The sequence below is a fragment of the Pterocles gutturalis genome, unplaced genomic scaffold (genome assembly GCF_000699245.1).
Source record: "Pterocles gutturalis isolate BGI_N339 unplaced genomic scaffold, ASM69924v1 scaffold11289, whole genome shotgun sequence".
In the NCBI taxonomy this organism is placed as follows: Eukaryota; Metazoa; Chordata; class Aves; order Pterocliformes; family Pteroclidae; genus Pterocles; species Pterocles gutturalis.
The window spans coordinates 24,592-34,148 of record NW_010128267.1 but is presented as its reverse complement, the minus strand read 5'-3'; the positions used below and the strand labels follow the sequence as shown (position 1 = coordinate 34,148).

The window sequence follows — 9,557 nt, the reverse complement described above, 5'->3', positions numbered from 1 at the left end:
GAACTGGATGGTCCTTGAAGGTCCTTTCCAAACCAAGCCACTCTGTAAGTCTATGATTTTCTTGCCTTGAGATGTTGAAACAAGATCACCAAGAGCTCCCGTGCTCTGATCCTTGCTGGGGCCTCACACATATGGATGCTCTGAATGTCCATGATGGGAAACTGTATTTCTGGCTTCACACCAGGGAAACAATGCCCTCTCAGCAGATATCTCAGGAACACGTAGGAGCCTGCAGGCTCTGGGCAGCATTACCAGCACCATGTGGAGGTTGTTTGCTGTCTCCTGGCACCAGGAGGCTGCATGAAGGGAGAAGGAATAAACCCAGCCACACACATGTGACAAGCAGGAAACTCCAGTACCAAGGCTTTGTTATCTGCTAATGCTCATTAGCTCTGATTTCCCACCAGACCAACAGGGTTGTTTACATGCATGGCTGGGCGAGGAATGTATAGCCTCCTCACCAAAAGCAGGTAACAAAGCTTTCTGGATGCTTTCTGGGCCACATGATAAACACAGCACCAAGAGCAGGAAGAGTGGCAGGTGCAGAAACATGCTGTGGTTCCTTGCGAACACTGTCTGGGACCTGGAGCTCTGGAAAGCTGGAGGGCACACTCCAAGACACACAGCAGGCAGCTGAGATCGTTCCCTGATCTGCGTTGTGCCTGCACCTTCTCACCTGGCGGTAAGAGTGCTGCATGGCTCCTTGCTGCCTGACCACATTTGTTTCTCCTCCTGGGAACATGGGCAAGGAAGCAAGGAGTGGGCTAAAGAGGGGGCAGCTGAGGAGAGCAGCTTTCCCAAAGGCCTCCAAAGAGCATGACTAGCTAGAGGGCTGTGCCAGTGCCCCAAGCACAGGGGACAGTGCCTACATACAGGGCTGTGAAGGGGCCTGGCACCCGAGAGGTGATGTCTGAAGCCTGTGTCATCCCAGCTATGTCAGGCAGGACTGGATCCATCACAGCAGCGCCCCTGGCACCTGCAGTGGGTCATCCACAGCAACAAGCACACACAGGACATTGCACGAGAGAGCAGGAGCTGAGAGTTGCAGACTGCTGCTCGTGGGGCTTCTAATAGCAACATGGAACAGCGATGGACAGATGGCACACAAGAAGGAGACATTTGCTGGGGCATCCAAAAAACAGTTGCAGTTGGAAGAGAAATAGAAAATGAAAAAAGAACAAGAGAAAAAGCAGTGGCCAAGAGGGAAAAATGTAAAGTCCTTAAAACAAAATTTTTCTTTTATTGGCTTTCTTGAATTGAAATACTGTCTCTGCTAGTTAACTGCCCATGGCCAGGAAGGAATTCCTCTATTATTTATGTGACTAATATCTTGCAGTTGAAAAAGCTAATGGGGTTTTTATTTCAATAACTGACAGGAATGGCTCAGTGACACTGTGAGCATGGCCCAGCTGGCTCTCACAGTGGGGATCCAGGTCACAGACCCTACAGGACCCAGCACTGTTCCCAGCACACCCAGGGCTGTCTGGTAGGAGCTTTGGATGGGCAGTCTGGGATGCACAGGAAGAGAGCAAAATGGGATGTGCTTGGTCCCGCTGTATCTCGATACCAAGCTTTCAAGGTAACAGGACAGCTCCTCAGCCACTGGTCCAGGTCACAGCAAGCTGTGGTGTTGTGCTGGAACTGGAGTGCCCAGACCTCCCTGAGACCACACACACAACAGGCAGAGCAAATCGACGGAGAGCGGTGGCCCAGACGGCAGGGAGAGCACCAGGGCAGCGCTGCCAGGTCTCCTGGGCTCTCCCAGAAGCAGTTTCTGCTGCTGTAAGTCTTGGGGGACAAGCAAGTTGCCTTTGACAGACACGAGGAGCCTGACATGAGGCTGCTCCCTCCTGTGGTTACTGGGCACTGGAGGGAGGGACTCAGCTGAGTGGCTCAGCAGGGAGCTCGACCCACAGCTCATCGCTTCCCCTGCAAATGCAGAACAGCTTCACATCCAGCTGCGTACTGCAAGGAGACCAAATAATGAACAGAGCAGACCTTAAGAACTTGCCCAACACAGCAGAGAGATGATCCATGTGTGAGACATTAGCACCAAGAACCAGAGAGGGAAAAGGAGCCGCAGCCTGCTCCTCCCCGCGTGGTCTGCAGCCCTGAAGAGAAGCAGATGGAGCCAGACAGCAGGGACCCCTGCCCCACAGCAGAAGCCATCCCTTTGCAAAGCAGGAGTGGGGATGTTCTGGGGCAGGGAGGCTGGGCCAGGAGCCAGTCTGACCCTAGCACATCAAGGGCCCTTACAAAGCTGGCCGCCCATCCCACAGCACATGAGCAGGGTGGTGAGAATGGCATCCAGCAGCAGGGCCAGAAAACACAAGCTGTGAAATCAGGTCTGCAGCAGGTCTAAGGAGTCTCATGAGGAGCAACAGGAGATGGAGCTGGAGACAGGACTAGATACAAAGCTCAAATGTAGGGCTGGAGTCCTTCTAGGAGACATGTCCAGTAAAGGACTGTGACAGTGGCCCAGGTTGCCCCGAGAAGCTGTGGATGCACCATCCCTGGAGGGGTTCAAGGCCAGGCTGGATGAGGCTTTGGGCAACCTGGGCTGGTGGGAGGTGTCCCTGCCCATGGCAGGGGGTGGCACTGGGTGGGCTTTAAGGTCCCTTCCAATACAAACCACTCTGTGAGTCTATAATCCTAGAACATGACTACAACAAACATCCAAAGTCCCAGGAGACAGGGCTGGAGACAAGCTATCTTGAACACAGACCTGAGCCCACCCCAGGAGCAAGGCCAGAGTCAGAGCTGAACACAGGTATCTATGCAACACAGCTCAGATATGGGCTTGGTGGCCCAGGCCTGATCTTACAGAGCTTGTGGACTCAGGGGCAGAGGTGGAAGTCCCATGCGAGGATGGTCTAGGCAACTAAGACCTGTTAGTACCCCTGAAGTGATGAGAAGCTGCTGCTTTGAAGCAAGAGAAGAAGCTGACCCCCGTCTGTGCCCCGTGTGAGCTCAGCACAGCTGCTCACAGCGGCAGGTGAGGGCTGGTCTCTGCCATCTGTGCGCTCACGGGTCTAAGGAGCTGTGTCATGGCAACGTCCCCTTGGGCTGATCACCCTGCCCACCTCCCCAGGTGCAGGAAGGGTCCACAGTCCATTGCCAGGCACCGTTACATGTTTTAGGGTGACAGAGGGACACTCCCACCACGGGTGACCTGTGACAGCCCCTTGCCAGCCCTTCCTGCCTGTTGGCTCCTTGCTCTCAGATGAAACTGCCCTGGTTCCAGGAAGGGAGAACAAGGGCTCGAACCACACAGATTTACAAACCCTCCTGTTGACTGGGCTCAACTCTGAGCAGTCACTGGCACAGTGACAAGGAGGAGCATGCCAGGCACAGTGCATCAGGGGCTGCTTGCTCTGCCCAGTTCAAGCCCTAGAAACAGCCTCAAGGGCAGGCAGTGGGATCACCTCCAGGAGGTGCCACATCTCTTGCAGGCAGAGGCAGAATGGGATGTAATACACACGTTCTCTCCCAGCTCTCACCACATCCGCGCTGCCCTGTTCCCCCATTGCAAAGCATGGGGCGGGTAAAAGCTGCAGCAAGGCGAAGGATGACAGCAAAGCCATCATATGGATTAATGACCAGTGCAGGCTTGGCCAAGGGCCATAGCTGGTCAGAAGGAGCTTGCTTTAATGCTGAGCCAAAGCATGAGGCCCAGAGTCTGCACCTTGCACATGCTGTCCAGCACAACGCTTGCCAAAGCTGTATAACCAACGTGCGGCACCCCAGAGAACTTCCCAGGGAGTCCACTGCCAGGCTAGGTTTCCTGGTTTGGAAAGTTCGCCATTAGCTTCTCAGCTGCAATAAAATCAGATGAAAGTGTGCTGGATACTTGGTTGATCTGCTGCCCACATCACCACAGAGCTACTGCACAGCCACAAACAAATGGGAATGAAAGGTCTGAGTCAATGCAAGGTGCCCACAAAGGGCGAAGAGCCTGAGGGAAAACCCCTGGCCTGAAACTTGGCAAAACATTGGAAAGATAATGAGAACTGGACCTCTGCCACCCAGAGAGCTCCAGAATACATCTGCCTCTTACTTGGCATCTCTAGAAATTTAAGTTTCCTGGGGAGAAGAAGCTCTGCCAATGAGAAAAGCAGCACAGAACATCACTGTGAGCTGCAGCACAGAGGAAGAAGCAAACTCAGCCCTGAGCTGGCAAGGAGAAAATGGCAAGAGCCAATGCACAGGTCATGGTGCAGCAGGGCCATCAGAAGCTCTGAGACAGGCAGAGACATGAAGCCACTGAGGAGACGTTCCACCTCAAGGCCACTGTATAGTCCTTGGCCCCGCAATGCCCAGTTGGATGGAGTGACCACTCCCCCTGACCAGCTGCCAGGAGATGGGGCAGGAGCAGCTCCATCAGGGTCTGTAGGTCCCTGCCGATGCTCCCAGGGAAGCCTCTGGTGCCACAGCTCACACCCATCACCCAGCTGATGCCAAACACCAGTTTGCCCCATTGTGCATGCCAGGTGCTCTATAAATAGGGAAGACTTCAGGCAACTCGAGGCTGCAGAAGTCAAACATGCTATGGCTGAATTCCCTGTAAGGGCTCAGCTGTGCTGCAGCTCAGAGCATCCCTCCTCCCAGTGGCAGCCACAGAGCAACAGCCAGGGCTCAGGTGGGAAAGACCGAGGCCAAGGCACCTTCCCAAGGCTGGGATTCTCTGTCTGGATCTGGCTTTCAGGCTCCATACAACTCCCGGATGGATAACGCTGCCCCATCCGCCCATGCGTGCAGAGGTGACAGGTACCCATGACCCGAGCCAGCTGGTCATCGCCCAGCCCAGGGGGCTAGCCGGCATTGCCTGCAGTGGTGTCGGGATGAGCAGGGTTCAGCTATACAAGCCTGCCCAGCATGTCACAAACTGCCACCCACCTTCCCGTCCCTCAGGACCCTTCTGCTCAGCCTGGTGGGGGCTGCAGAGGCCAACTTCCAGTGCTGTGCAGGCATTTTCACCCAACAAGACATTCTGAGCTCAGATAAATCATTCCTTAGATGAAAGTGTCACAGGAATCCTAAATAAGCCCATCTCAGCACCACGGCTCTGGAACCACCCAGGGCTGCCCAGAGGAGCCGCCAGGGCCGGAGCAGCCCGCTGACTCTCCTGGCTCGAGGGATGCATCCCCATCTTGCCTTTCTGTACGTCAGTTAACCTGGTCTCACACAGGGGGCCGGGGCTGATTCATTCTCGCAGTGCCTTTGGAGATGGCAGATGCTTTATTTTTGGCTCCTTGGTCTCGCACACAACAAAACCATTCAGAAACAAGCAGTGTCTGTGCAGCACCTCTATGGCTTCAAAGCTGCACACCCACCACAGAAAGCTCCTTCAAGCCTCAAATCCAAAACCTAATTAGGTTTAAGATGTCATTTCTCATAACAGACAAAACGGAGAGGAAAAAAGTGAAGAAGCGACATGTCCCACTGCAGGCAGCACAGAGGCTCCCAGCAGCTGACACGGGGACACCAGTGCGGGGAGGCACAGCCCAGCCAGAGGAGAGCCACCAAACATCTGTCCTGCTGTCACCAACCCCAGGACATGGCACATCCTGGGATCCCTCCATGCTTCCTGCTGTCTTGGTGCATCTGGGAGGAGAGCGAGGGAGAAAGGGGGGCACAGGGCAACGATTAAGGCTGGGGCAGAACCAGTGGGAGAGCAGAGGGTGTCCACTGCATCACATCTGACGGGCTCCCAGGCTCAGCATGTGCTGGAAGGGCAGGGGTGACGGCAATGGTCACCGAGGCACAACCTCTGGCACACACAGACTGGCGGTGCCTAGCCCCACGGGGTGGCGATAGGCTGGGACACTGACTCTACATCACCACTTCTTCTGTGACTGTCCCACTTCCAGAGCATGATGAAGCAGATGCAGTTAGGATGGAGAGACTCGTCAGGTGCTGGGGAGCCTCCCCAGAGCAGCCGAGAAGTCCCTGCTCATCCTTTCAAAACCCGAGGGATTTACTGGCTTCGCTCTCAGATCTCCTGGCACTTTCTGTCTTTGGATTCATCAGCTGAAAATGAGAGCTGAGGATTTTGTAGAGCTTTGTGCAGTCCCCACATCCCAGCTGAGCTCCGTTCAAGAGGCGCTGGCACAGCTGGGACTGAGGGTGCTGGCTGGGACACCCCAGGATGAGCAGAGCCCTCTGCCCAGCAAGCACTCCTGATCAAACCTCAATGAGCTTGTTGCTTTTCATGAACCTTTTTGCCAGAAGATATTTTCCACTGTCCTGAGAGAGGAACCCAGCTTTTGCGAAGGACTGTGCACAGGATTGTGCACCTTCCCAGCACAGACCGCATCCTGCCTCTGTATCTGCTCCACACCTCCACCTCAAAGGGAAAGCGGGTCCCCCTCACCATCACTAACCCCCCTAACAGCTACAGCACCATGGTGAGTCCTGAGCAGCCTTCTCCTTGCACCTCACCAATGCTCTTGTCCGGCACTGATAGCCCAGCAGTATGGACAGAGTGAAGACAAGTATCATTTAATATATCTGCATAATTTAGGCAGAGCAGCAGAGTCCTTCCAAAATATGAGAGCAGAAAAACAAGATGAAGGTTTCTTTCAGGTCTGCATGCCATTAAGGACCTATGTAAGTCCTTTCAAATCTTCTCCTCTCTTAGAAAGAAGGCATAGGGATACCTTAAATTCCTATTTCCATTACAAGCCACCCCTGTGGCTGAATATCACCTACAGAATTATGTCAGCTGATGAATGAGTCAGTCAGCTGGAGCAGTGGCGCACTCATCATTCTGCTTTACATTGAACGTGAAACATTTATTATTATACATCATAAAGACTAATCTCAACATACGAAAGGCTTGCACACCCATGCCTCCTTCTAGCCCTCCACAGAAACTACCATATCCCAATAGCACCCAGATTCCCAGGGATCTGCAGCTCATGAAGGACATTCCCACAGGTGACCTTCAAGGACACCTTTCTGACTCAGAGATCTCCTACCTTATTATTCATGCTGATTGGTGAAAGGGAAGAAAAACACCCATTTGTTTGTGAGGAAAAAAAAAATGGACTAGGCTTCAGACTCTTTCATTTTGAGCACAAAAAACCATGATGCCTGTCTGACAATCAGATTATTTGCAAAAATCTCTTCTAATCTCTGCATGCCCTGACTTTTTCTCCCTCGCTTGCTTATTCTCCTAATTACGGTGGTGGTGTGGTTCTTTGCTGGGAGATAACCACATTTCTCTAAAACTAACCAGCTATCACCGACTGCGCAGAAGAACCAGGAGGAGAGCACGTTTTGTGGACAGGCAGGATCAGACTTCTCAGCAATGGGCTCTGGATGACACAGGGAGATCGTAGTGCCACGGTGGTGACAGCCTCAGAGGTGTCATCTGGGGGCCACCTTTGGCCAGAAGACACTACTACGGCTGCTAAGAGCCATCAGGGTCCTGGGCCCAGAGAGATGCCTGGGGCAGGCACTGAGGCTCCAGCTCCTCCTGTGGCAAGGAAAACCACTGAGTGCATTGAGTGCCCCCATCTCAAGAGCTCACTTCTCTGGTTTTATATTTAGTCCAGTTCACCTGTGGTGAAAAGCACCCAAAGGAAAGGCAAGGCAACACATGCGAGTCAGGAATTCCTGGCAGCTTCTTTGCATTCAATATGAGTGGCAAACAAGGAAGAAATTTCTCTCCCTTGTGCTCTCTGCACCCTCTACACAGCATTTAGGAAAATCCCAGGGGAGCTTTTGCGCTTTGCTGGATGTGGTTTGACACTGAAATGCAAAGTACCACCACGTGTCTCTCCCCCAGCAGGAGCCACGTCCCGGTTGCTCCCACACGTGTGCACACAGCTCCCCTGCACGGCAGAGTTTTCATGGGGAGCTCTGCAAAGCTGTGGGAGTAGCTCTGACCCAGCAAGAGCTGGTGCAGGATGCGGTCCCACGGTGCGCACAGCCTGCCTGCGTTCCACCTCCGCGTTTACTCACTGATCTCCAGTTGCCTCTGAATCCTGCCCTTGCAGCGCTCCCGGTAGTCGGTCTGCGTGGCGTTGTACTCGGACATCACCTCCACGAACTTGCGCGACAGCGTTGAGTGCTGCAGAGGGGAGAGGAAGAGCGAGTGAGGGGAGGAAGGACCCCCCCTGCCACACCCAAGCTCGGGAAAGGCTCAGCCCTGAGCACCACCGGCACCTCTACCAGCCCAAAAAGCACTTGTAGTCCAAAAGCTGCTCCGAGGAGTGTGACAAGTGTGGCACGGTGGGCAAGTGGCAGCAGGTGACATGGCGCCGGGGGGGTGGACCAGGCACACCCTGCACCCAAGCCCAACCCCAGCATAGCCTTCAGGCCCCAGAGGACACGCTGGGGTGGTGGCAGACCTGGGGGTCATGGCTGGGGGGACCCATCATACACCAGCCCAGAGCTGAGGCCACAGTGGTGCCCTGGGCTGAGCTATGCCGGCCCCTGCCGTGCTGCCGGGATGTGCCGGATCCAGCACAGGCGCAGGACAGACCCGTGGTGGTCACTTTGTGGTGCTGGAGCTGGGCAAAGAGGCCCTGGGGGTCCCTGCACCCCGCAACCATTGAATCTCCTACCTGGCTGGGGCATGGCTGGCAGAGGGAGCCCAGGGACAGGGGCACGCAGGCTGGGACAGGGACACAGGGGATGTCCGGGGTAATTGGAACAATTATCCCTCGGAAACACGGTCCCACTTTTCCTGCCCACACTGGAGGGCTCCCCTGAGCACAAGCCCCTGCGGACATGGGGGATGACTGCCTGCCCCAAACTAAGCGGCTGCCTGCAGCTGCCAGCCCAGGGCAGATGATGTGGCAAAGACGTCAGCCCCTCACAGCACCCTCATCTTATCAGGCTGCTTTCCATTCTCCAGGAAACGTGCCAGAAAATCTTGGAGTTACACCTAACCAGGGTTGTGCTGAACATGCTGACCCCCCCCCAGTGCAGGCCACTGCCCCCAGTGGGGAAGCTCATCCCCACGTAAGCACCCACGCTGGGGCCTGACTTACCATCTGATCCAGCTGCCACGCTGAGCACAGCAAACAGCCCTGAAGATCTTTCCAAAGGCCAGGACAGAGCATCGCATTCGCCTTCCATCCAAACACTTAAATCCCTTGAATGAGCCCTTTCACCAGTATGCCAGAAATTGAGCTTCACAGGATCATGGACTCACAGAATGGTTTGCTTTGGAAGGGACCCCTCAAAGATCATCCAGTCCCATGGGCAGGGACACCTTCCACTAGGTAAGGCTGCCAGAATACAAAAGCCTTTGGATTGCTCTTCGGGGTTGTGGAAGGCTTTGTTTGGAGGTAGTTTTGCTTGCAACTAAAAAACTGATGGATTTCCTTTGTCTCGTTCTTGGGAGTGGTTGGGCTGTTTATAGAGACACAGAAAAACCCACCCTGCAGCTGGGAGCTTTACTCTGACCGATGGCACTCACACAACAGAAGAAGGGCCAGCAGCAGGACCTGGGACTCAGGTATGGCCACCAAGCGGGGGCCAGCGCCAGCTGCCCTCGCACCACTCCAAGCTCTTTGTCCTCCATGGCTGTTGGCAGCAGCCAT

The 9,557-nt window shown here is 54.5% G+C and overlaps 1 protein-coding gene across 1 annotated transcript in view; it reads right to left on the bottom strand.

The window, feature by feature from the left end:
- Positions 1 to 7,968: 7,968 nt before the first annotated feature.
- LOC104466211 (syntaxin-1A-like) overlaps positions 7,969 to 9,557 on the bottom strand; it is a gene marked incomplete at its 3' end in the record, with an annotated part of 18,519 nt that continues 16,930 nt past the window's right edge. Inside the window, exon 4 of the mRNA XM_010079559.1 lies at positions 7,969 to 8,077. Within this exon, the coding sequence (XP_010077861.1) occupies positions 7,969 to 8,077 (109 nt within the window). The remainder of the gene's footprint in view (positions 8,078 to 9,557) is intronic.